Source organism: Corylus avellana, chromosome ca5 (genome assembly GCF_901000735.1).
Source record: "Corylus avellana chromosome ca5, CavTom2PMs-1.0".
Classification (NCBI taxonomy): domain Eukaryota; kingdom Viridiplantae; phylum Streptophyta; class Magnoliopsida; order Fagales; family Betulaceae; genus Corylus; species Corylus avellana.
The window spans coordinates 12788176-12815313 of record NC_081545.1 but is presented as its reverse complement, the minus strand read 5'-3'; the positions used below and the strand labels follow the sequence as shown (position 1 = coordinate 12815313).

The following is a 27138-nucleotide window of genomic DNA, read 5'->3' as shown; positions in this document are numbered from 1 at the left end:
AGCTTATTACTCAAATTAAAATAAAACTTAAAAAGTAAACATAGAGCACTACATAGAGACTACTCATGTGAGGACCGTAATACTCAACCCATGGAAGCCATGTAACCCATTCCTTAGGCCTGGAACTGCTGAGACATCTTAAATACATTTCTACTGTACGATTAAGGACTTCCGTCTACCCATCGGTCTGTGGGTGATAAGCTGAACTAAAATTGAATTTAGTCCCATGAAGTGAAAACAATTCCATCCAAAAATGGCTTGTAAATGTTAGGTCCCGATCACACACAATGGACTCCAGCATACCATGTAACTTAAAAATATTGTCAAAGTAAACCTGCGCAATCTAGGGAGCTGTATAAGGGTGGCTTATGGGAATAAAATGGCCATATTTCGTCATTCGATCTACGACCACCAAAATGGTAGTTTTCCCATGTGACTTGGGTAAACCATCCACAAAATCCATAGAAACCTCAGCCCAAACCTTCGTAGGTATGGATAATGGTTGTAGGAGCCTTGCAAGACTAGTAGTCTCGGTTTTATGTCTTTGACATATATCGCATTGGCATATAAAAAGTTTGACCCTCTCCTTCATTTTGGGCCAATAAAAAACAGCCTTCAGCCTTTGCATGGTCTTAAAAAAGCCTTCATGTGTACTTCCATTCACTTCTGCAATAATAGGCTGAATAAGGGGAGAAGTGCTTGGCAAATATACCCGCTCCTTGAAGAAAATTAGGCTCTCCTTGAATTGCCATGGGCCTACTACTTCTCCTTCATGGATTCTTAAGACTAGAGCTTGCAGGTCTGAATTATTTCGTATTTCCTCTTGGATGGGATCTAACCATTGCGGTATCGGATGAGAGATAGCCATTAGGGTCTTTGGTCCTTCCACTCTAGAAAGAGCATCTACAGCTGAATTTTCTTTTCCCCACTTGTTCTCAATTTCATAGTCATACCCTAACAACTTCACCAACCACCTTTGTTGAGCATTAGTTGATATAGTTTGATTCATGAGGAATTTCAAACTCTTCTGATCAGTGCGAATAGTAAACCTTGAGCCCAATAAGTAAGGTCTCCACCTTTGAACAGCCGCCACCAAGGCCATCATTTCCTTTTCATAAGTAGAAAGGCCTATTTCATGTCCCTTGATTGCCTTACTAAAATAAGCTATGGGCCTATTGTCTTGCAATAACACTGCCCCAATGCCAGATCCCGAAGCATCACATTCAACTATAAAGGAAAAATCAGGTAGCACCAAAACTGGGTCTTGAGTCATAGCCAGCTTTAATTCTGAAAAGGACCTTTCAGCTTGAATTGACAACCCAAAAGCATTCTTTTTAAGTAGCACGGTCAAGGGCTTGGCAATTGCACCATAACCTTGAATGAATTTGCGATAATATCCTGTTAGGCGTAAAAATCCTCTCAATTCCTTGAGGATATTAGGCTTGGGCCAAGCCGTGATGGATTCAATTTTCCCGGTGTCCATAGCTACCCTATGGGTGGAGATGATGTGGCCCAAGTAACTGACCTCTGTCTTGCCAAATTGGCACTTATCCCTTCTTACAAATAATTAATGACCCAATAATATGCCAAAAACATGAGCCACGTGCTTCAAGTGTTCTTCCTAATTTTTACTGTAAATCAAAATATCTTCAAAGAAAACTAAAACAAATTTCCGGAGTACATTTTGAAAAATATCATTCATGAGAGCTTGAAAGGTAGAAAGTGCTTTTGACAAGCCGAACGGCATCACTAAGAACTCGTAATGCCCATGGTGTGTTTGAAATGTTGTCTTCTCAATGTCCGGTGGACTAACTCAAATCTGGTGGTAACCTGAATGCAAGTCCAATTTAGAGAAAACGTTAGCCCCTTGTAATTCATCTAACAGCTCATCAATCACAGGAATAGGGAATTTGTCCTTTACTGTGATTTGATTTAAAGCATGGTAATCAATACACATCCTCCATGATCCGTCATGCTTCTTTACGAGTAGTACCGGCGATGAATATGGGCTTGTGCTTGTCCTTATAACCCTTGATTTTAACAAGGTTGAGACTTGTTCAATTTCGTTTTTCTGATAAAAGGGGTATCGATAAGGTCATACTGAGACTGGGCCTTTGCTAGGCAAAATTGGAATCTTATGGTCATGGGCCCGGGTTGGTGGTATGACCTTGGGTTCTTGAAATAGGAGTTCATACCGATCCAATAAAACCTGGATATCAAGTTCCACTTCTTCTTCCTTAGGCCCTCGTTCCCCTAGCTGGACAGCCTTGATTTGTGGTATTGCCCCTCTTGGGCAGCCACATAATAGCTTTAAAACTTTGGCCCCATCCACCATCTTATCCTTAGGTGCTAATATCTCTTGCAGCATTACCCTCTCTCCCTGCCAGATGAAACTCATCCACAAACTAGAGAAATCCCATAGAATTGGCCCTAGCTTCTGCAACCAACAAGCTCCCAGTACTGCCTCACATCCCTCAATCTCCAACACATAGAAATCTACTGTGAAGGAGTATCCCCCCAATCAGATGATAACCCCCTTGCAGACCCCTCCACTAAAAAGAGTTTCTCCGTTGGCCACAACCACCTTCATCTTTCTGCCTGGTATTGGTGTGATGCCCATCCTACCAGCTGCTGCAGGGCTAATGAAATTATGCGTGCTCCCACTGTCCATGAGCAGCACAATCTTACAGCAACCCAAATCCCCTCTTACTCGCATGGTGCGTGGTCCCTGGGTTCCAGAGATAGCATGTAGGGAGATTGCGACTTTCTCCTCCTCATGAATTTCTGGGTCGTCATCTATGTTTTCCCTGATGAACGCTCCTCCATCATCGTCTTTCAATTCTAACCAAAATAATTTGGCACACCTATGGCCAGGTATGAATTTCTCATCACAATTGAAACATAATCCCCTTTATCTCCATCTGCAGAGAGCTTCCGGATGTGAGGATTCTTTTGCCTAGTCAGTGTTGGTGATGGCATAGGCAGCAGATTAGGTGTTTCTTTGGTCTCCTGCGCTGGGCTGCATCATTGGGCTTGGTGTTTGGCTTGATACAGACGTGCCAAACCTATTGCTGTAGTCAAACTCATGGGGCGGCTTGCTTGAACCTCTGGCCGAATGGTGTCCTTCAACCCACTGATAAAACACCCCAATTGGTGTTCTATGGAAAGTCGCCCAACCCGGCTTAGCAATCTTTCAAATTGTGCTTGGTAATCTCACACCGATCCTTCTTGTTTGAGTTTAGACAGATCACCAAAGAAATCCTCAAGCATGGTTGGGCTGTACCTAGCGTCGAGGCCTTCTTTCAAGCCTCCCTAAGTAACTCCGTGTGTCTCACCCTCTTTGAACAATTGGTACCACAGCTAGGTATCGCCGTCAAGGTGATAGGCGGTTAAGGGTAACTTCTCCTCCTCATACATGCCGTAGAATTCAAAGAATTGCTCAACTCTATGAATCCAACTTGTCGGATCCCTGCTCCCCCCATAACATGGAAAATCAATCTTAGCCACCTTGGGTGCCGTGAATCCACCCGTTCCAAAACCAGTTCGAGCCATTCGTGGTCCTCCTCCGCGGTTAACAGATCCGCTCCCGGTGTTCGTCCGTCGTTCCTCGCTCATCTGATCAAACCTTGAGTTCATAGCTGCAAATAGTTCCTGCATCTCCTGCCTGTCAGCCTCGCGTCTGGCTAGCATCTCCTGCCTATCAGCTTCAAGTCTGCTCTCCAAACATTTCAGTTGTTGCTCGGCTGTTGATGACGATGATGCAGTCATGGTTGGCTTTGATACCAAGTTGTTACGAGCCTGAGTAAGGGACCTCGTAACTGGACCTTGGGCACGTAGGAGAGCAGGAGGAGTCCTGTGTTTCCTACCTATGGTTGCTGGAAATAGGAAAGTAGGGATCGTTAAAGAGACCCCAAGACCTCACAACACAAAGGGTCAATTTTGCTAAAATATTCTCTGCCTTTCTTATTGCAAACTACTCCTTAAATAGGAGTTACAACCAACTCAAACCAGGGTTAGGAATAATAATCCTACCCATACTAGGACTAGGAAACGTGAGGCTCCTTACATGGAAATACCTCATAAATCCTTACAAGACCTGGACTCTCCTAGAAAGGATATACCTTAAGGGTTGATTTCCAGCTTATTACTCAAATTAAAATAAGACTTAAAAAGTAAAGGGAAAAATATAAAAAAACTCTCCAAACTACCAGCCATTTTCGATTTAGCCCCATAATATTCCAAAAGCGATAAAGTAGCCCCCAAACTACCAAACTATTGCATTTTGGCCACTCCGTTAGTCAAAACCGTCAGTTTGAACGGAAACTGCAAAACGTCGTTTTGCTATGGGTAAGTTACTACAATGCCCTTTTATGAAAAAAAAAATTGAGAAAAATATAAAAAAGCCCTTCAAACTACCAGTTGTTTTCATTTTAGCTCCCTAATGTTCAGAAAGTGATAAAGTAGCCCCCCAACGAAACAACGTCGTCTTTCAGTTTCCGTCCAAACTAACAGTTTTGACTAACGGAGTGGCCAAAATGCAATAGTCTGGTAGTTTGGGGGTTACTTTATCACTTTTGAAACATTAAGGGGCTAAATCGAAAACGGCTGGTAGTTTGGGGGGCTTTTTTATATTTTTCCCAAAAGTAAATATATAGCACTACATAGAGACTACTCATTTGAGAACCGTAACAAATTAGTTATAGCTTTGGGACTGACATGCGCCAGCTATCACCTTTGAGACCCACGCCTATCAGCATCTTCTCCTTATTTTCCATTTCGCACATTTAAACAAAAGCCTTTCACCTTTCTTCTTCAAACTCACATCTAGAAAATGTATTGAGAGAGTACTGAATCAAATGCAAGTCTGAGAATAATCAATTGAAGAAGAGAGAAGCCAACCAAAAGAAGAAGAAGAAGAAGAAAAGAAAATCAGAATCAGAATTTCCATTCAAGATCTGCTATATATTTCTTTTCTTTTTATTTTCTCTGAGCAAATGAAGAAAGATGAATAAGAAGAAAGAAAAATAGTAGGGGTTGAAAGAGGAAGAGGGCTTAAAAAAACCTCAAAAATTTGGGGTGTAATTTTTTTTTTTTTTCCAGGATTTTTGCAGGGGCGGGCGACCTTGCCCCACCCCTACTTGTATCCGCTATATCATATATGCATAATTATAATTTATAACATGAAAAATGCTAGGCTCTAGGTACTTATAAGTTTGTTATTATATAATTATATGATTATGGACTTATAAGTTTATAACATACATTGGAACTAAGTCTCTAGGTACTTAATTATTGTATCAGCATGAACTTATATACTTATGACTTATGTAATATTATATATGTATAATTTATTATTATATAATCATAAGATTTAATGATCATATGATATAATCATATAAATTATAGTGATAATACATTAATACTTAAATTGTGATTTAATGGTCAATTAATCAACTTATAAGTATTATTATTATTATTATTATTATTATTAAGGCAATAGCGGATAGCGGTTAACGGTTTTTTACTAACCGCTTTTAACGCACTTAGCGGTTAGGAAGGTTGGCGTTTAACCGCCCACCTTTCCACCCTATTTATCTTTCAATTTGTCACTTTATTTGCAATGTTTTCTGATATTTTAATTTGGTTAATGTACATTACTACAAGAAGACTTGCAACGTCCCCTCTTCTCCCCCAAAAGAAAATACTAAAAATTTTCAAAAATACAGTACGGAGAGAAAACGAAAAAAACAAAAAACAAAAGTAAGAGAGAGAACCGCGATTTTTCAGTAAGTCTGCTCCTTTGAAAGAGAAAAAATTTCCCCAGATCACTCGGTCCTCTTAAGTCTTAAGTCTGCCCCTTTGAAAGAGAAAAAAATTCTCCTTGTTTTGGCCATGCACGCTCAAGATGACAAGAACCCAACAAAACTTGCACCGGAAAGAATATTGGGGAAGGACTAAAATATCCTTTATTTATTATTATTATAATTTGTTTTGTTGCCGAAGGAAAATACAAATCTTCCTTTCTTCTTTTTCGTTCCTTCTTCTCTTCAGCTCAGTGAGTGAGTGGCGCTCTCGCTTCCATTGCTGCACGATGTCGGACTGTCTCCCACACGAGGTTGTCGTCGACATCCTCTCACGACTGCCGGTGAAGTTACTCATGAAATTCAGGTGCGTTTCAAAGGCATGGTGCTCTCTAATCTGCAGCCCCCACTTCATCTCCACCCACCTCAATCGCTCTCTTTCCAACTCCCAACACCAGCCCTGCCTTTACGTCACCCATAACTACACCTTTCACACCCTCCTGTTGTACCCATCAAATCAAGAAATAGAACAGAAGGGTGATTTCTTTGCAAACCCATCAGATCGCATACAATTGCATGATACATCTAACGATGAATTTGAGTTGCTCTTAGTTGGTTCATCTAACGGCCTACTTTGTCTTGCCAATATGACTTTCAATAACGAAAGTGGCTTGTGCGTTCTCTGGAACCCATCCATTCAAAAAGCCATATCTCTTCCCAAGCCTAATATTGGATTTCACGGTTCGTTAGACCACTCTGTTGGGTTTGGGTATGATCCCACCACTGATGATTACAAATTCGTGAGGCTCGTGTATCTCCCAGACACTGAGTATTCTAGTTTCATAACTGTTCCACCTCTGGTTGAGATTTATACGCTTCGAACCGGCATATGGCGCTCTGTTACGGCCCCCGGTCCTCCCTACGTCATAAGGAATTGGTCCCCATCGGTTTTCGTGAATGGGGCACTTCACTGGTACGCCCACACTCCACACCATCCACGGAAACAGGGCGCCTATTGCAATGTGATCGTGTCGTTTAATTTGAAGGATGAGGCCTTCGGTGAAGTGGGTATGCCTAAGAGCTTACAACGGCTGCAACGCTTGGACGTTACTGTGGCGCTAGTTGATGGGTTGCTTGCGCTTGTCCCTTGTGACTACTATCGTAGCGTGTCATATAATTCCGTGTGGGTGATGAAAGAGTATGGAGTAACGGAATCTTGGACTAAGCTGTTTGATGTTTGCTTTTGGCCATTTAGCAGGGTGATTGGCTTTACAAAGACTGGTGAAGTTCTAGTGCAAAAGGCTGACAGGTTGTTTTCTAGCGGACCTACTAGCCGAGGATATTTGGAGAATCCTCCCATTCGAGGCATGGAGGAGATTTATTTGGATACATATGTGGAGAGCCTTGTTCTATTGAATTTAACTGACCAAGTGCTGGGGAGACAGGGGAATTCGTCTTGTGGTAGTAAGCTCAGAAAAAAAAGCAGGTAAAGGTGTCCATTCAGATGGCTTAATGTTTGACAGTTAAAATTTCTAGTCTTTCACATAGGTCAGGAAATTATGCACTATGCTTAGAAAGCATGCCTCTTCATCTTTGGTGCGTTGAATTGATTGAAGTCCGTATGGAAAATTTGTTGAACAACTGTGAGATTCATTCCTTTTAGATTGAAAAGCTTGCTATTAGAGCTTAGGAAGAGGACTCTCATACCCTTTCTATAGCCATATGGACGCTGTCTATGATGTCTATCCCTAGGGCACTACCATTGCACTATTTTATTATTGCTGAAATTTCAAAGTGAGAAGCCTTCTGGGATGAATAAACATTATGTTATAGGTAACAACCTACTGCTTATCAAAAAAGTTATAGGTAAGGACCTGCCATGTTTCCAAGAGAAACAGCCAAGATGTAAATAATTTGTGGATTTACAAATGAAATCCTTATGCCATAATCTGTCAGCAAAGAAGGATGACTAATCCATGAGTGAATTTTTAGAATTCATGCACTCACCCAGCAAATATCCTGGAGTTATATCAAATCCCAAAGTTCAATCAGATTGATAAGAGTAAGCGGATGCCAGTAGAGACAGCTGTTTCTTTTAAATAATTTGCAGGGAAAAACAATAGGGGATGGATATTTGTTAGAATGCAAAACCTTAATGGTATTTTTGTATTAATCTTATCACTATCCTACTATCTTACTGCCTTTGTTTTGGCCTTGGTTTTCTCGCTGCCTTTCTCTGCATCTCCCTCTGTTAAACACTATCTCCATTGAACCAAAGAGAGGTTTGGAGAGCATGCTATGTGTAACTGGTCTAATGGTGATCTAAGGCTTGTTCAGTTTTAATGGGCTTTTTTTTTTTTTTTTTCTAACTGATAAAGTTTCTCTTTGTAACTGCTGTAACGAGATAAGTGGTAGTGGTTAGAATATCGGTGAGTCAAGTAGTATATAAGACCCAGTTTTCTTTGTATTAGGGTCATTCTGGACTTTGTAGACAAAAGCTTCGTTGTAAGGATGTTATGTGAGCATATCGGTGTGCAAATTTTACTTGGTGGTCACATGAAATCTGTTATGTGCTTCTTGTGTGCATATGTTATATCACATGAAATCTGTTAGGCTAATCTTTCAACAAGTTTCTTTTGGGTTAAATTCCCCAACGTGGTGGATGCATTTCTTTTTCCCACTAATTGGTATCTGTTGTGGTTGAAACCTTGTATTGTTATTTATTGTTTGTGGCTGCATTGTGTAAAGCAAGTATGCTTGATCACTTAGCTCCAAGAGCAATTGATTTATCTGGAACAGACCCCAATTTTCGGTTTTATCAAGGACTTTTGAATCACTCAGTTTACATTTATGATCATTCTTTTTGTTTCTCAATTCTCCCAATGTACTTTGGGGCGCTTTTACGCTTTTAATAAGATTGATTATTACTTATCAAAAAAAATTCTTTATGATAAATGAGGATTTGTAAATGGTTTTATGATTAACTTATTTCCGATTTTGTATGTTTTGGGTGATCAAACCGCTTTGAATTAACGATCAGGTGAAAAGAAAAAGGATTGCAAGAGTAGTTGACTATCTGTAAGTCGGGGGAATTGCAGAGGATACATCTGATCTGGTTTTGCCAGTGTCTGTGATGGATTAAGTGAATCTGTTGACTATCCAAATGAGTATTGGGACTCTGATGATGATGTTGGATATATGAGACAACCTATTGAGGATGAGGCATGGCTTCTAGCTCATGAAATTGATTACCCAAGTGACAATAAAAGTGTGTAGGGCATGGCAGTGTTCCAGATCCACAGGGAAGAGCTCCAGCCAAAGATGAGGATGATGATCAATCTTTTGCTGAGGAGGATTCTTACTTCCTGGTGAGCAGTATTTTCAAGCAAAACGTCCAACCAGTTACGGCTTTGGATGATCCTATAGGGGCTGTCAGCGTTGTTTTTAAGCTCATATTTTATTTTATTTGCTTCTGGCTGTGTTATATGATGACCAGTCAGTTGTTTTGTGAAATTTTGGAGGCTATTAGATTTGAACTTGTTGCTCTGTTATTAGATTTTCTTGCTATTAGATTGTTGCTCTGTCCTCTGAAATGAATGTCTCATAAGGCTATTCTCCATAAGAATAAACCATCCAACTACCATGGGAATAAAGAGAATATTTAAATGGAGTAGAGAGAGATTTAAAGAGTCTATTGTGGGGTATTTTTGAAAAGTTGCTAGCTAAACTAGAAAAAATGAGTTTTCTAGTCAGATTTTAGTTAAAAACTAGTTAGTTAACTAGGAATGGTCTTAAGGAGTAAGAACACTCCCAATGGCTTAGCCATTTTTTTTATATTGATTTCATTATAAAAATCTATCCTTTTGGGGTTTGGGATTTGGTTCAGTTTTGGCACTGTTTGAGCAAATCTGAGTGTTTATATACGTTGTGTTTATTGAGTTGTGTCTGTTTCTATCGCGATATGGATGGCGCCTATCCCTATTGCACTACCATTGTGTGAGAAACCTCTTTTTTTCTTTTTTTTCTTTTTTCTAATTTCGTGGGATGACTATTCTAACTTGATTTTTTAGGTAACAACTTGCTACTTAATCAAAAAAGTTATAGGTAATGGCCTGCTATGTTTCCAAGAGAAATAGCGGATGTGTTTGAAACATAAACTTTTTTTTTCCCCTTTCTTTTCCCTTATTTACCTTGGAAGCCAAACATTGATTTTACTTTTGGAGCTTAGATTATAATCAAGATTATTCAGTATGGGGCTCAACAACACCAACGGCTTGCCGATTTTAGTTGTTTTTACTTTTCAACGAAGGCATTTTAGTTTGAACTTTGTGAAAAAGTTTGGCTTTATGTGGCAATTGAACCTTGAGTTTGCTCAGATTTCTTTCTTAAGAATTTTAAGTTCTGTAACTTATTTAAAAGGCTATGCTTTGGTAGATAAGGAGAAAGTTATATATAAATTGGAAAATGCCTTCATTGTCTGTGCTATTCCGAGGTGAGCTGCTTAGATTGTGGTGATACTTGAGTACTCTGATTTTCTGCTAATAAGCCCGCCCTTCTTTAGAAATCTTTTCAACTCAAGACAAGACTAGATTACACATGTAATTCATTTCAACTTTACCATTTGACACTGAACTGCTTAGTCCTTTGTTCTCTGCATGTGTTGGTTGACAATTCTAGCTAGGCCGCTTTCTTTCTATAACCTTCTTGTTAATGAACTTTGATTATTTACCACTTGTAATGGCTCTCGCCAAAATATGTTGCCACTAAGAAAAGGGAGAATTTTCAGGATAGCTTATAAAAAAGGCACATTTACCCTTATTTGTTTCATCAAGTTTAGAGGCCTTGTTGTCCAGGAAATGCCCACTCTTCTCTTTGGCAAGCTCTGAAAACCTACGTGTAGGGTGTGATATGGAGATAATGAGTTTATAATTTTTCATACCGAAATCTACCTGTTCTACCATCTATGTTGAAGACCACATTATGAGCCAACAAGCTGTCTTGAATCTTTTCTTACATATTTGATGTTTTGTATGCAAAATACTTCTTTGGTTGTCTATGTGAATTGGCCTGTCAGGTTTGAGATTTAGTGTTGATTACTGTCATGTGCTTTGTGATGCCATTCCATCGACCTTGAATTTCATTATTGTATTCCAACATAAAAACCAATCTCAATATACTAGCTGTGGAATTTCATCTTGCCATACTGCTTGCAGCAACTTATTTTCACCAGTGCTGTGGGATCTACTTAGCTATATACTCAAGTCAAAAATATGTTTGGATTGCAGGCTTGTGATGTTGCCTTGCATAATATTCCTAGAAACTCCTTTTCCACTTAGATCTTAGCTCTATTCTCTCACATGGAGACAGGAGATAGTTTATACAATATTCAATTTTCCTGCTGTTATATGGCCTCTGGAATCTGAATTATTGAATCATAAATAGCTGGTGTCCTCTCCTGTTTCTTCAAGATTTACTCTTTCAAGACTTCATTCTAAATTTACTTTCTTAGTTTGGTATTGAGGTAACTCTTTAGGTTCATTTACAAATGTTCCTCTTGCTGTATCGAAGACATGGAAAGGAAATCTATGATAATTTCCAAGGATTAGGCTTAGGAGTTTGGATCTTAGGGTCTGTTTGGGATTGCGTTTGATATACCTAAAAGTGCTTTTAATACTCAAAAAGTTCGTTTAAAGAAAAAAGTATCCGTTTGGTAACAAAATTAAAAGCGCTTTTAAAGATCTAAAAAGCCTAAAAATGGCACAAAAAAAAAAATTTTGACTAAAGCTTAAAAATGAAGTTTTTGCTCAAAAGCTTTTTTTAAATTAAAAGCTCAATTTTTCGAACGCAATCTCAAACAGACTCTTAATATAAATGTAAGAGTGTTTGTTTCTCTTTCGTTTGTTCAATAATGGATTAAAACGTCAATTTCTAAAACTTACTCAACTGATTTCTTGTCAAATGCTATGGTTAATGCAACCTATCGTACTGTGATTTTAACTGTTCCTTCATTCTTTTGAGTCTCTACTTGTATTTTGTTCCTTTATGCCAGCAAAATGTGTGAGCAAGTTATAATGTGCATCAAGTTTGACTTATGTTAAAACAATCAAATAAAACTTCTTACAATGAAGACTAAACATAACGTAACACGTTCTTTAGGAAAGAATTAATATTTAAATGGTACAGAAAAATAATAGATAATCGGATGTAAAGTGTATTTAAAAAAAAAAAAAAAAATTAAAAAAAAAAAAAAAAAAAAAAAAAGATAAGAGACTTTTGGTTAGTTATTTTAGATAGAAATATCCACATGTCATTGTGGTAATTATTGAGTGTTTGGAGCGATAGTAATTGAAAGGGTTTTTGTGGGTAACAAGAAGAGCATGATCAACGAAACTCAGAGAGGAATTTGTTTTCTAAGCTTTTCGATGCCTTGCTTGACAATGTGGCCCGGTTTGCCTAAAGGCTGGAACGGTACTGTACTGTTCCAGCTATAGTACCGTTCTCAGATGCGCAGCAAATGCACAAAAGTCTACGCAATTTTCAATAAAAACTCAAATCATTCACACTGTCACACACCCCAACAAGTAACCAATGGACAAATAACCTAACCATGTACAGTCTCACTAACTTCACTTCGTCTTTCAACAAAAAAGAAAAAAAATTAACAACTTTTCTGCTGCAAAGAACTCGTATCTTCTCCCACTTTTTTTTCAAGAAAATTTCTTCTTCCTCTATACGCAACCCACCTTCAAATCATATTTTCTTCCCTAAACCCCTTCTATTTTCCATTTTGTCACACACCCACAAAGCATTTCTCTATTGACCCCTCTCTCCTTCGTAAGTGGGTATCAGTGCAGTGCAAATTCTCCCATCCACCGTTTTCAAGGTCAGCCAATGCCCATTTCTCTCATAAAACTCTGTTATTGTTCATTCATTATACTGTATTTGGCTATATTTTGTTCCTGAATTTGCCAATTTGAACAATTCTGAAACAATCCTATTTAAGCCTTATTCATAATAGTATAATTAGTATTATTTGGCGTGCTATCATTTCTACAAAAAGAAAGCTCTTTTTCCAAGTTAACACGGAAGTATAATTAATAAAACAATTAAGTAAATTTTTTAATTAATTAGTAGTTGACTTATTAATTATATATTGTTAATTGTTAGTTCATTATTAATAAAACAATTAACAATATATAATTAATAAGTCAACTACTAATTAATTAAAAATTTTACTTAATTGTTTTATTAATTATACTTCCGTGTTAACTTGAAAAAAGAGCTTTCTTTTTGTAGAAATGATAGCACGCCAAACAATACTAATTATACTATTATGAATAATGCTTAAATATGATTGTTTCAGAATTGTTCAAATTGGCAAATTCAGGAACAAATATATAGCCAAATACAGTATAATAAATTAACAATAATAGAGTTTGATGAGAGAAATGGGCATTGGCTGACCTTGAAAACGGTGGATGGGAGAATTTGCACTGCACTGATACTCACTTGCGAAGGAGAGAGGGGTCAATAGAGAAATGCTTTGTGGGTGTGTGACAAAATGAAAAATAGAAGGGGTTTGGGGAAGAAAATATGATTTGAAGGTGGGCCTGTGTATAGAGGAAGAAGAAATTTTCTTGAAAAAAAAGTGGGAGAAGATTAGAGTTCTTTGCAGCAGAAAAATTGTTAATTTTTTTTCTTTATTCTTTTTTCTGCTTACTTTGCCACGCACGCTCAAGAACCCAACAAAACTTGTACCGGAAGAAATATTGAAGGACTAAAATATCCTTTATTTATTTATTTTTTTGCTGAAGGAAAATACTGCCCTTCTTCTCTTCAGCTCAGTGATCAGTGCCGCTCTTGCTTCCGTTGCTGCACGATGTCGGACTGGCTCCCAAAAGAGATTGTCGTCGACATCCTCTCACGACTGCAGGTGAAGTCGCTCATGAGATTCAGGTGCGTTTCAAAGGCATGGTGCTCTCTAATCTCCAGCCCTCGCTTCATCTCCACCCACCTCAATCGCTCTCTTTCCAACTCCCAACACCAGCCCTGCCTTTACGTCACTCATAACTATACCTTTCACACCCTCCTGCTGTACCCATCAAATCAAGAAATACAATAGAAGGGGGATTTCTTTGCAAACCCATCAGACCGCATAGAATTGCTTTATCCATCTAACGATAAATTTATGTTGCTATTAGTTGGTTCATCTAACGGCCTACTTTGTCTTGCCAATATGGGTTTCCATAAAGAAAGAGGCTTGTGTGTTCTCTGGAACCCATCCATTCAAAAAGCCATATCCCTTCCCAAGCCTAATATTGGATTTGACCGTTCGTTACACCAATCTGTTGGGTTTGGGTATGAACCCACGACCGATGATTACAAATTCGTGAGGCTTGTGTATCTCCGAGACACTGAGTTTAGTAGTCTCTTAACTGTTCCACCTCTCGTTGAGATTTATACGCTTCGAACCGGCATATGGCGCTCTGTTACGGCACCCGGTCCTCCCGACGTCATAAGGTATTGGTCCCCATCGGTTATCGTGAATGAGACACTCCACTGGTCTGCCCACACTCCAGACCATCCACGGAAACAGAGCGCCTATCGCAATGTGATCGTGTCGTTTAATATGAAGGATGAGGCCTTCGGTGAAGTGGGTATGCCTAATAGCTTACAAGGGTTGTGTTAGTTCTTGTGTTGGCTTAATTCAGTTCCAAAATGTAGATACTACTGTTCACGGCTCAAACACTGATATAGAATGCTCAGAATCCAATCTCCACCGTTCATAATGTAGATTCATGTGTTATGAACGTCCCTGAAAAATTTTAGCTCAATCGGACCACAAACGCCCATCGATCGGAGCTGTTGATCAAGACTGGACAGGCTGGGTCCGGACCGCAATTCCCCGGGTCCGGACCTCATTTCCAGAAACGAAAATCTTGCTCCTCAAAGCCGTGTCCGGACCGCCCATTAACATGTCCGGACACCCCGTAAGTTTTAGGCCCAAAAACGTGATTTTAAGTGGGTTAGGTCTAGGGTTTTGTCGGGGGTATATATACATCATTATAGAAGAGAGAAGTACGAATTTTCACCCCCAGAGTGTTCGTCGGAGGCTGTGCTAAGAGAGATCATATGTGGTGAGCGTTAAATTAAATATCTTAGAGTTTTAGTTATTCCTTTGATAAATCTACGGTTGAGAAGTCTATCGGAAGGGTCCGGTAAAAGAGAATCACGTTGAAGAAGATTGTGAGCAAGGAGACGAGTTGTAGGCTTGTCGATCTTACAGAGCCAAGGTCTTGCAAAGGGTTGTAAGTGTTCCTAGTGTCTGTAATCTCTAGATAATCTTTTGATAGTGATTTCCTGGGTTTGGCTGTCCCGGAGAGGTTTTACTTTTAGATCGGTTTCTAAAAGGTTTCCTCTTCGTCACCAAAATCTTTGTGTCTGCCTCTTTATTGCTTTATATATTTTGGGTGATTGAATTGTTTATTGCTTTATAATATTAATTCCGCATAAATTATGATAAACAAGTTTTTGGAGTCGGCATAGCGTTTTTCAGGTTGGAAGACTTGAACGTTACTGTGGCGCTAGTTGATGGATTGCTTGCGCTTGTCCCTCGTGACGGCTATGGTAACTAGACATCTAACGCCGTGTGGGTGATGAAAGAGTATGGGGTAGAGGAATCTTGGACTAAGCTGTTTGATGTTCGCTTTGGGCTATATAGCAGGGTGATGGGCTTTACAAAGATTGGTGAAGTTCTAGTGCACAAGTGTGACAGGTTGTTTTCTGGCGGACGTAGCCGAGGATATTTGGAGGATCCTCCCATTTGTGACCTAGAGAATATGTATTTAGATACTTATGTGGAGAGCCTTGTTCTACTGAATGTAGCTGACCGAGTGCTGGGGAGACAGGGGAATTCGTCTGGTGGTAGTAAGCTCAGAAAGGAACGCAGGCAAAGGTTGCCCATTGTTAAAATTTCCTGTCTTTCACATAGGTCAGGAAATTATGCACTATGCTTAGAAAACATGCCTTTCAATAGATTGAAGTCTGTATGGAAAATTTGTTGAACAACTATGAGATTCGTTCCTTTTAGATCGAAAAGCTTGCTATTAGAGCTTAGGAGGGAGGACTCTCATACCCTTTTTATAGCCATATGGACGCCGTCTATCCCTAGGGCACGACCATTGCACTATGTTATTATTGTTGAAATGCCAAATTGAGAAACCTTTTGGGATGACCATTCTAACATGATGTTATAGGTAACAACCTGCTACTTATCAAAAAAGTTATAGGTAACCACCTGCCATGTTTCCAAAAGAAACAGCCAAGAAGTAAATAATTTGTGGATTTACAAATGAATTCTTTATGCCATAATCTGTCAGCAAAGTAGGATGACTAATCCATGAGTGAAGTTTCAGAATTCATGCACTCACCTAGCAAATATCCTGTAGTTATATCAATCCTAAAGTTCAATCAGATTGATAAGAGTAAGTGATCGAATGCCAGTAGAGACAGCTCTTTATTTTAAATAATTTGCAGGGAAAAACAATAGGGAATGGATATTTGTTAGAATGCAAAACCTTAATTGTATTGTTGTATTAATCTTATCACTATCCTACTATCTTACTGTATTTGTTTTTGTTTTTTGATGAATACTATCTTACCGTATTTGTAATTTTGTAGTGTCATATGTTTCCTGTATCTCTCTTGCAATATGCGATATTCGATAAATTTATTATTATTATTTTTTTTTTTGATTGGTAAGTGACACATTCACCTAGTGAGACATAAACCCACAACCACACCCTTCACCTTATTATAAAGGGAGGATGTACCATTTGAGCTAAAGCTGATTGGCTCAATCAAGCTATCAACTAATATGTAATTGTTAGACTTTATAGGTGATGGACATAGATTTCTCATCGAACAATATTAATTTCACATATTCTTCTTCCTCTTATTATTTTACTTATACATTTTATTTCTTTATTTATATTTTATCATGGTATCAAAACCACCTTCTTATGGTCTCCACTTTTATCTTTTCTAGTACATTATTCATGTTGTCTATCAACCCCGCACACCTGTACCTACATGAGTCATATATTTTATCTGAGCTGTCATACTACCACAAAAGCATATATGCTTAAGAAAAAATAATCTTTCCATTTTCTCTGTTTGCAATTGAATTTCTTCTGTCAGCCAATTATACAAATATCATGCCCTTGTCCCTTTGTATTGTTTATATAATTGAGTCTTTTTTTTTCCTGATGATATGACATGTTCCCTCCTAGGTATCCAGGGCCTTAGGTGCTTTTGCTGCGCATTGTTAACAGCTCCTGCTTTCCAGGCATAAGAAAAGAGGTTTTTTCAGCTTTATTTCCTTTTTCTTTTTTGATCACTCAGCTCTATATCCTCTTAAATCTAGTTTTCCATTCAGGATCTTGTTATATTTTGACATTGATCGTCAGCATTTTATCATTGAATATCTGCAATGCGTAGAATTTGCAAGTCAATTTAGAAAATTCCACATGAACAACAATGATTATAATATTGATATTGATTTGACTATGGTTACTGTCGTTGTTATTATTGTGCTTGTGGTAGTTTTCATGTTCAAAATTAAATCTAAATTGTGTCGTCTATACAAAAAACAACTTAAGTTCAATCAATTTATAGAAGATATCTGAGGTGCGCGCAAAACTAACTGAAAGGAACTACATAAAAATGATCCTGTAACATCTGAGGAGCATCTCAACGTATTCAAACTTGAAAGAGACACTCGTGATCAAGAAAAAGAAAAAGATTATAGCCTTGCAAGTAGAAACAGCATATCAAAATAGTTTATGGTTAGATTTCATTTATGTGGCTTTTTTTCTTATAATAATAATAATTTTTTTGGTGCTAATGCTTCACCATTTAAATAGTTTGCAACAATATTTATGAGACCTACTTATCAGAAAACAATATTTATGAGACATGAATGTACTTACAAAGACTATATCAGAAAACAATCATTTAAAACAGTTTTCACCAGAAGCCGTTTTGCACCCTTGAACAAACCTGACCCAACTAGATTTTTTGAATTTCATCATTTATTACGGTCTAGGTATGTTTTGTAGTGTGAATAATTGTTAGGATGTTGGATTTTGTAGTTTATGGTTGGATTATTAAAAATTGGTAAACTCTAATGTAGGGTTTGGATAGGTCCAAATACTTAGAAATTTTTACTCTGGTTTTTTTGTTGGAGGTTGAATATTTATTTATGATAAGAATAATGTTTATTGTTATTTGATGATGGTTGACGCATCAATTTTAAGTTGGTTTTTTATGGGATTCACTAAATGTGAGATTTTTGAGTTAAAATTGGCAATTTTGCTAAACTTGGTGAAAGCAGCTGTTTTTATGGTGGCTATGGAAGCAATGGAAACTTTCTTTGAACCTCAAAATATGTTTTTGTAATTGTTAATGGGTGAACTGGAACTATTAGTAGCTATATTAGAAACTTGCTTAGAAGTTTGAAGTCTAGTTTAACTTGATTTTATAAATTTGAGCTTTGTGTTGGGTAGCCATTTATGAACACTATTGAGTTTCTTGGAAGAAAGTTGAAAGAAATTATGAGGTGGGTTGTTGTGGTTGCGCTACTTCTAAGTAGAGGAGTGGTTGTCGGAAGTGGATTTTGGGTTTCATGTTTAGGCCATAAATATAGTAACCATAGCATTATTGAGCTAATTTGATAAAACTTTTTAGATGATGTTTTTTGCTTTTTAGTTGAAAAAGTATTTTGATGTGACATAAATGTGAAAGTAGTTTTGAATGTTTTGTGTTTGAAGTTGCGTGTTAATACTTTTACTTTTTTGCTAAAAAGTAAAAACCTTCCTTAATAAGCGTTATCAAACGAGGCCAATACTTTCTTATAACTTTGTCTTGCTTGCTTTACTTCCAATTAAGTTATAGTAGTTTTTAGTTGAATAGTTATTTGATAGATGGACTTTGTTTTGGTTAGGCCCGAATTGAATTATTTGAGGCGGTTTGGAAGATATTTGTGAACTTTGTATGTGAAATTTTGGCTATTGGGTGTGCTTGCAAGGTAAGTGGAATCAGTTCATTCTAGATTTTTCTTAAATGATTTTGTTGCTCATAGTTGAATATTATCTATATATGAATGTGCATAACAATGTTTTTGAATATTTCTGAATCTGAATTGAAAAATATTGCAAATGTTGCAGGTGAAATTCTCATTTTTTTAAGTTTTATTGTAAACTCTTTATGTTTTGGTATAGGAAAGATAAAACTCATTAAAATCCTATTAGCATTTTCAGATAGCTCGATGGCTCCTTCTAGTTAGATATTTTTGGTGAAGATTTGCAGAGGCCTTCATTTAGAATATATATGTTATTTTTTATATACCTATCAAAAAAATATATATGTTATTTTTGCTCTCACAAATTAGACATGTTTTAACGTTGGAGGAACTGGATTTGGTATATTTATTAGGTTTCTTGGAAGATTTGATTTATGATAGTGTTTATTTGATCAGGTTAACATTGTAATGGATGATTTATGGAAATTCAATGAGAGTATTCTCATTGAGGAGATATTATTTGTTTGTTACATTTTATGGATAGAAATTGAGACTATTGTGAATGTTAAAGCTTTGGCTAATTGTTTTGTAAAGAAAATTTTACAATTCTTTTTTTCTTTTCGAATGTTACGATTACGGTAAGTAAGTAAGCATGTAAGCTCATACCCAGTCTCCAAGAGGTAGCTCAATTAGTTGGAAACCACGTCTTATGAAGCGGAGGTCACTAGTTTGAATCCTTACTCCTCCTTTTATGCGGACATGTCAAAAAAAAAAAAACTCATGCCTAGGTTGAATTTAGGACATGAAGGAATCATCTTCTAGAGATGGAAAATGAAACATCATCCCTATTCTAATTGCTTGATCGCCAAGGAAGCAAGGAAAATTTGTATGATTTGCCTTCTTCATATACTGAAAAAAAAAAGAAAACAAAAAGAAAAAAGAAAAAAAAAAAAACCCCACAAAAAAACAAAGTTATGTGCTACCTTCCAATATTTGATTTCTTTCTTCCTGCCATTGGTGGGGCAAATTTATTGACCTACAATATAAAAGAAACAAAAGAAAGTCATTAGTGGCTTCTAAACAAATGAGGAGTCTATTGTTTAGAAGAATAATATATATATATATATATATATATATATATATTTGGATCCATGCAATGATGTGCAATAGCCAGTTTCATGCCAAGAGAGGTTGTTTGGATGTATATTTTGAGCGGACAAATATCCCAAAAAAAAAAAAAACATCTCCAAACAACCTCAAATGGAAAGAAGAATTTATAGTCAAGATTAATGTTGTGTGTAACAATGTAAATGATGTGACATCGTTTAAATTTTTTTGAATGATGTACACCATTAGATACAACAACATTAAGTTTTGATTGATAAATAACTCATTTCTCTTCCATTTGGGGTAATCTAAATGTATAGAGTTTGAATTGCTTGGACACCTGTATGAACAGGTGGGTTCAAGTGAGACTGTATAATGGACAGTCTCATTAGATGAAATTTCGGTCATTAAAAGTTAACCCTTATGTTCGCCTAACAGGTGAATGACATTATGATGCTAACATCAAATAATTTTTTTTTTTTTTTTTAAAAAAAGAATACTTTAACCATGTTCTCATAAATAAAAATATTCGAGGGTTTTTATGTCTAAACTAATTTAAAATTAATTAAGAAAAAACTACACTTACCTCCAAATTGCAGTGTCTCTTTCAAACTTTTAAAAGTTGTAATTGATCTTCCAAACTATCTAACCATTTTGCTAAACCCTCTCGGTTAGAATTTTCTATTAAATATGACGGAAAGTAGTTAAAATGTCCATTATACCCTTGTCATTTTTATGGAAATACAATTATGCCCTTAGATTTAAAAGAAAGAAAAATCTTCCCTAGCCATAGTTCTCTCACATTGGTTTCTTTTTATATATAAAATAAAATAAATTATGTGATGCAGGGGTATTATTGTCATTTTAAAAAACTTCTGTCGGATTTAATTGAAAATCCTAATGGAAGAGGCTATGTGAAAGAGATAGGTAGTTTGGAGCATCAATTGCAACTTGTTAATGTTTTGGAATATTACAATTTGCATGTAAGTTTGAAGAGTTGTGTTGTTTTCCCTAAAATAATAATAAAAAAATAAAACATAGTTTAAGATAAGTCACCACCCTACTTTTCCAAGAAACCCATCTAAAGAGTTCTACCAATATTGTGTATGTCTGCCATGGACTCTCCAGACTAGTAGGCCAGATATTAGCACTCCTCACTCATAAGAAAAAATTGAGTCAATCTTACCCAAGTGCTACCTTCTAATTTCCACATTTTGTGTTAATGTAAGCATCCCATTGACTGGAAATTAACTCACATGTCAACCACCACCAATGAATAGAGAGAATTAAGGGTCTCTTCTCCCACTTTCTTACACCCATAGATGACTTTTAAAATCACTATTAGATATGAGATGAATATTTATCAGATTTTAATCCAACAATGATTTTAAAAACTACTTATGAGTGTGGAGAAGTGAGTGTAAAGAAGTAAAAGTATGTGTAGCATTACTCCCCGTTAATTATATCTTGTTTTTGAATAAGCTAATAAGATTTTATTTTATTTTTACATTCTCTGACAGTTATATGAGTACTAAAATGTATTCAAATTACATAGAGAATCAAGAGATTGGAAATTACCTGGAAGATAGTATTGATGGTCAACTCCAGAAGTGATGGAGTTCTGCTGCAATGGAACACCACCAGAACCAACTTCTTTTTCATGCTTTAGTACTCTATCTTCACAATTCAAAGGATAATTACCATACGGAATAGAATCAACTGTCCCATTATTCCCATTATCAAGACAGTAACTTGATGTGTTCAAAATGTTTCCAATCACTCCTCCACCAATACTGAATGCCTTGCTGTTTATCCCATTACTCCCATTCCATCCCATCAAACCGGCTGCCGCTGCCGGGGCCATTTTGTAGCCTATGCTACCCCATTGCCCTGGCAATTGCATCAACTGATTTTGGTTTTGGCCTCTGAACATGTTGAGCTCCTCAGACACCTTTCTGTACTCTCCATAAGGACCCAAAACCGGATCTTTTTGTCTGCAGGAAGCTTCCCACACCAGCGAATCCACCGCCATTTTCCGGTCGTCCTCCTTGAGGCTTTTCACTATCTTTGTCACATTGCTGACACCAAAAAGTTTATGAACAGCTTGAAATTCCCTGCTTCTGTGTGCAGGAAAATAGGGTGCCAAAATGCAGCCTTCGGTGCACCTCTTCCTTTGGTGCTTGCATGCAGCGCATGCTGGATGAGTCGTCCCTGCTGTGGCAACAACATTATTCCCCTGCATCTGGCCAAAAAAGTACCCAACTTTATATGGATCAAACAAATTAAAACAATACCAACTTGTTTGTATTATTAACAAAGAAAAAAAGTATATCTAGGGAAACCCATTGGAGTAATAGCAATCAAGAGAAATCAAGAAATATAGTAACCTTATATATAACAAGTTGTTTTGATGTGCATGCAAACAGAGTGTTTGTATAAATAATATGAAAACATTGCCAAGTAGAACAAGAAAGTGTTGTCTATTGGGGTGCACGAAAAGATGGTTAATGGGGTCTTACAGATGGTTGAATAGGATTTAGGTAGCTCACATGAAGAATAAGAGTTATAAATATTAAATAATAAGGGAAAGAAAATCAATAGCTTTGAGAAAAAATAGATGAAGAAGATTCACTGTTGCTGGCAAAAACAGTTAATTGCCGTTTGTTATGACAGAACCTACCTGTTTTTTGAAACAGCTGGCAACAAAACGGTTAGACTAATATTAGAAGGAAGACTCATGTCTTTCTATTTTCTTAAAATTGATATGCCTTTTAAAATTACATTTGAATTTGTGATAAATGATTATTGGATTTTGATTCGATGGTAGTTTTAAAAGTTACGTCAATTTTGAAAAGACACAAGGAGGACATAAATTTTACTTCTAGCATTACTCATCGATTAACGGGCCCTTCCAACAATGACAGTTGTTGTCAAAAGATTAGTATTTAACAACAATATACTGAAAATGAACTACAAATGCGTCAAAACAAGGCCAACTGTAGGCTAACTATTACGGCCAACTTGGATCGATAAATGGGTTAATAATGGGCTGAAATTGGGGCCAACTATAGGCCTTAAATGAGTATAGATCATCAAACAAAACCAACAAATGCCAAATGATTGGGCTAATAAAATGCCAAAAATGGGCCTAATGGGCCAAATATAGGCCACTTGGCCGTTTATTTTCTCAAACAATTTTTTTGAGGCCTTGCTTAATTTAATGAGTTTTCGATTTTTGTTTAAAGAATAAATAACCGAGGTGGAATTGATGAATTATATTTGAGGTAGCTTTAAGAAAAATTATTTTGAAAAACAGTTGTCTAAGACATGGATTTATTTTTAAGTAATTTTTAGGGAAATTTCACTTTAGATCCTTAAACTATCACGCATTTTGAGAAGACCTCCAAATTTAAAAAATTCTCAATTTTACCATTTAAACTTTCAATTTGATTTAATGTACCCTCTCCGTCAGTTTTTAAACGTCAAAAGTGATAAAATGATCATTATATACCTTTGATTTTTTTTATAAAATTTTAAATTTACCCTTAATTTTAAATTAAAAATAAAAATAAAATCACAAGTTGACTTGGGTGACCCCTTTTTTCTTCATTAAAAAAAAAAAGGAAAAAATTAAAGGGAAATTTGATATTTTTAAGGGTTTTCGTTAGGGTTTAACTGTAAAAATTGACAGATGAATAAATTACATTAAATTAAAAGTTTGAGGGCTTAAATTGAAAGTTTTTAAAATTTAAGAGCTCTTATCGAAATGTATGATAATTGTGAAGTTTTTTCTAAATTTTAAAAATGATTTTTTTAAAAAATAATTATCATCGGATGGATGAGATCGAAAAGAATCTTTCATGCATAGCCAGCCGTGAAGACACCTCATGACTGTGATTTGGCAGCTCCTTATTGGACACTTTTAGAGGTCCGTATCGAAAGGTGCCCCCACTGTCGGCAGGGATCAGCGATAAGAAGGGCATCAATTCCCCTTCTCCACTCATTCATTCCACCACACAGCACAGCAAAGCGCACTACGCCCCATGGATGAAACCAAGAAAGCAAGAGCAGTTTTCTGAGGTACCCATAAATGTTAATTTGCTTATCTCCTAGAAAGATTTATCTCTAGATCTGCTTTAAGAATTGATGGATAAATGTTTCGGTTGTCTTAATTTCGTGTTTGGTTAATACCCATAAGATTAAATCTCGATTTGGCATACCCGTTAGCGATCGGGGCTAATGATCGCTTGATTTGTGGATTGTTGGGTGAGAACCGAAAATCACCTAATTTTTAGAATTTCTCATCAACAATTGGTTGATGATTGATTTGAGTATTATTTTGCGAGTGGTTTTGATTGATCTATGATCCGGGTTTGTGTTAGCTTTAGATTTCAGGCGATTTAGTTTTTCTTTGATTTGTGGACTGGGTTCTCGATTTTCATTGATTCTGCTAAATAGAAATGTGATTTTGAGCTCCTTGTTCGTTTATGTTGGCTGTGATTGTGTAATAGGAGAAGAAACTTCTAGAATCGAGAACAAAATATAGGAGAATTTATCATCATAATGGATTTATACATCTTTCAATCTTGCATAATATATTCGCATATACTTCTTTATATGATTAACTGATTACTAACCATTCAATTAAACACTAAAGAGTGTTGTGTTTCTTTGTATGGTTTTGATTGTTTCATAATTTTTTATGATGGATATGTATGTTGATATGTGATTAAATCATTGGGATAGAATTTGTCAAACTATTGTTTTTAATGTGTTATTGGTTGTTTTTGTGAATGATTTTAGAACTTTTTCAAAGTGTTTGTTTTTATTTTTAATTGATTGTTCTTTTTCCCCCAATTTGATAATTATAGGTTGCCCAAGTTTGACCTTGGCCATGGCTGCAACAGTAGATGCATCCTCAAGTGGGATTTACCCTGCATGGCCGCCTCCATCCGAGGTCATTGGAACACAACCATGTATTCACAATGTGAAGATCATGGAAACACAAAAGCATGTCCGAAATTTATGCATAAGAAGTTCCAGTTTGAAGAGAAGTACCAGATTGAAGAGGTGTTTCAGAAGAATTTGTCACCAAGTGACATACAACGAAATGGAAGTTTACAACGAAATGGAAGTTATAGGCTTTTTATACCGAAGCCACATGCAGCCAGATTCTACTCTCCTAGTTTATGGTCATCATTCAAATGGAAGTGAAGTGAATGTCCATGACCTTCAAATGAATAGCTGGCCAATGCATTTTCGTAGAATTGGTGGAAATGTTTCTCTCACTCGAGGGTGGAGCCGGTTTGGTCAAGCAAAACAACTAAGGAGAGAAGAGATACTATCACCTTTTATGAGTTCAATTGCCTTCACAAGATCATGAAAACACAGAAGCATGTCTGAAATGTATGCACAAGAAGTGCCAGCTTGAACAATCAGAAGATTTTGTCACCAAGTGACATACAACGAAAAGGAAGCTATAGGCTTTATTTACCGAAGCCACATGCAACCAGATTTTAGTCTTCCAATTTATGGTCATCGTTAAGATGGAAGTGGAGGGATTGTCTATGATCTTCAAATGAAGAGCTGGCCAATGGGTTTTCGTACAAGTGGTGGAAACGCATATCTCACCAGAGGGTGGAGCCGATTTGCTCAAGCGAAGCAGCAAAGTGGAGGAGATACTATCACTTTTTATGAGCTCAATTACCCTTACAAGGTCATGAAAACACAAAAGAATGTTCAAAGCATATGCCCAAGTAGCAGCATGAACAAGTGTTTTAGAAGATTTGAAGTGTTTCAGAAGATTTTGCACCAAGTGACGTACAACGAAAAGGAAGCTGTAGGTTTATTTATTGAAGCCACATGCAGCCATATTTTGTTTGCTTAGTTTTTGGTCATCCTTCAAGTTGAAGTAGTGAAGTGACTTACTATGATGTTCAAATAAAGAGCTGGCCAATGTGTTTTCATAGAAGTGGTGGAAAAGCTTATCTCAGCCGAGGGTGAAGCCGGTTTGCTCAAGCGAAGCAGCTGAGCGAAAGAGACACCATCACCTGTTATGAGCTCAATTGTCCGAGAGTAAATTAAGCTAAATAGTTAGTACAACAATTTGACAAAGTCAAAAAACTTGGGTCAACAAGTTGTATTATTTAGCTCAATTTTTTCTCTGACAATTGAGCTCATAAAAGGTGATGGTGTCTCCTTCGCGTAGCTGCTTCACTTGAGCAAACCAGCTCCACCCTCGGGTGAGATAAGCTTTTCCACCACTTCTATGAAAATGCATATGCTGATATTTATCATATGTACTACAGATGTATTCTGCTCTATTGAACTTATTATATATCTACTTTTTTATTGTGATACTCACTAATCTAAATGATTGTGGAGGTAACAATGATAATTACCAAGATTGAGGGAATCTACATTTGCAAATGGATTTTAATAAGTAAATAATTTTTTTTTTTTTTTTTAGTTTGGTAGAAAGAGGGATTTACACATTACACAGATCCAAGCTCAACCGAGCATTGGCTTCCCATCATAAACCAGAAACTGTTCATGTTGTCCACAACAAAGATCTGAATAGTTGTGTAGAAGAATTAAGTATTAACAGTGTGTAGTTAAAATAATTTTAATTGGATTAAGATTCTCTAGAATTCTGAGGTATTTTACTTGTTAGATTTTTTTAAATTTCAACCATTGATTTGAAATTCAATGGTAGAGATTTTACCATATCAGCGGTTATAAATAATTATCATTTTAAGAAAAGTTAATCACTTCAGCACTCGCCATATTTCTTCTTACTTTGAAAGTGATATTTGCCGATATCATGTAATTTCTACCATTGAATTCTAAACCAACAATGAAGATTTGAAGAAAATATGTTTGGTAAAATATTCTAATAATCCTAGGGAATACAAATCCAAGTTGATTATCACATTCCAACATCCTGTTCTATTCGTATATTACTATTGCAATTATGTCGTATTTTATTTCTATGTATCAAACGTGAGCCATTTCAAAGAATCCGGCTTGGTCAAAATTTAATGGCTTGGATAATTAAACTTGTATCTTTTTGGATCGCTAAGTGCAAGTTTTGCAAATGAAGAAAATTTCACTTGTGAAGATTTTATGGCGAAATCTTGGAATTGAGGA

General features: G+C 36.5%; 3 protein-coding genes and 1 long non-coding RNA gene across 4 annotated transcripts; 3 read left to right on the top strand and 1 right to left on the bottom strand.

The window, feature by feature from the left end:
* Window positions 1-5592: 5592 nt before the first annotated feature.
* Window positions 5593-9352, top strand: LOC132181008 (F-box/kelch-repeat protein At3g06240-like). Its single transcript, XM_059594046.1, has 2 exons — window positions 5593-7287; window positions 8842-9352. The coding sequence occupies exons 1-2, from the start codon at window positions 5906-5908 to the stop codon at window positions 8843-8845; spliced, it is 1386 nt and encodes a 461-aa protein (XP_059450029.1). The 5' UTR covers window positions 5593-5905; the 3' UTR covers window positions 8846-9352.
* Window positions 9353-14037: 4685 nt separating this feature from the next.
* LOC132181792 (uncharacterized) lies at window positions 14038-15865 on the top strand. Its single transcript, XM_059595023.1, has 2 exons — window positions 14038-14458; window positions 15465-15865. Exons 1-2 carry the CDS (start codon window positions 14038-14040, stop codon window positions 15863-15865), a joined length of 822 nt encoding a protein of 273 aa, XP_059451006.1.
* Window positions 15866-21520: 5655 nt separating this feature from the next.
* LOC132181791 (LOB domain-containing protein 2) lies at window positions 21521-22231 on the bottom strand. The gene has a single exon (XM_059595022.1). It carries the CDS (start codon window positions 22229-22231, stop codon window positions 21521-21523), a length of 711 nt encoding a protein of 236 aa, XP_059451005.1.
* Window positions 22232-24002: 1771 nt separating this feature from the next.
* LOC132180850 (uncharacterized) lies at window positions 24003-26348 on the top strand. The gene is made up of 2 exons (XR_009440201.1): window positions 24003-24069; window positions 24861-26348. It is a non-coding gene; the product is annotated as an uncharacterized LOC132180850 (long non-coding RNA).
* The last annotated feature ends 790 nt before the right edge of the window (window positions 26349-27138 follow it).

What these genes read in the sequence shown, in the direction of transcription:
- LOC132181008 (XM_059594046.1), top strand. Translation starts at nt 5,906, where the DNA reads ATGACAAGAACCCAACAAAACTTGCACCGGAAAGAATATTGGGGAAGG.
- LOC132181792 (XM_059595023.1), top strand. Translation starts at nt 14,038, where the DNA reads ATGGGTTTCCATAAAGAAAGAGGCTTGTGTGTTCTCTGGAACCCATCC. An exon ending in TGAGGCCTTCGGTGAAGTGG is followed by an intron (nt 14,459 to 15,464) that starts GTATGCCTAATA and finishes GGGTGATGAAAG; the next exon opens with AGTATGGGGTAGAGGAATCT.
- LOC132181791 (XM_059595022.1), bottom strand. Translation starts at nt 22,231, where the DNA reads ATGCAGGGGAATAATGTTGTTGCCACAGCAGGGACGACTCATCCAGCA.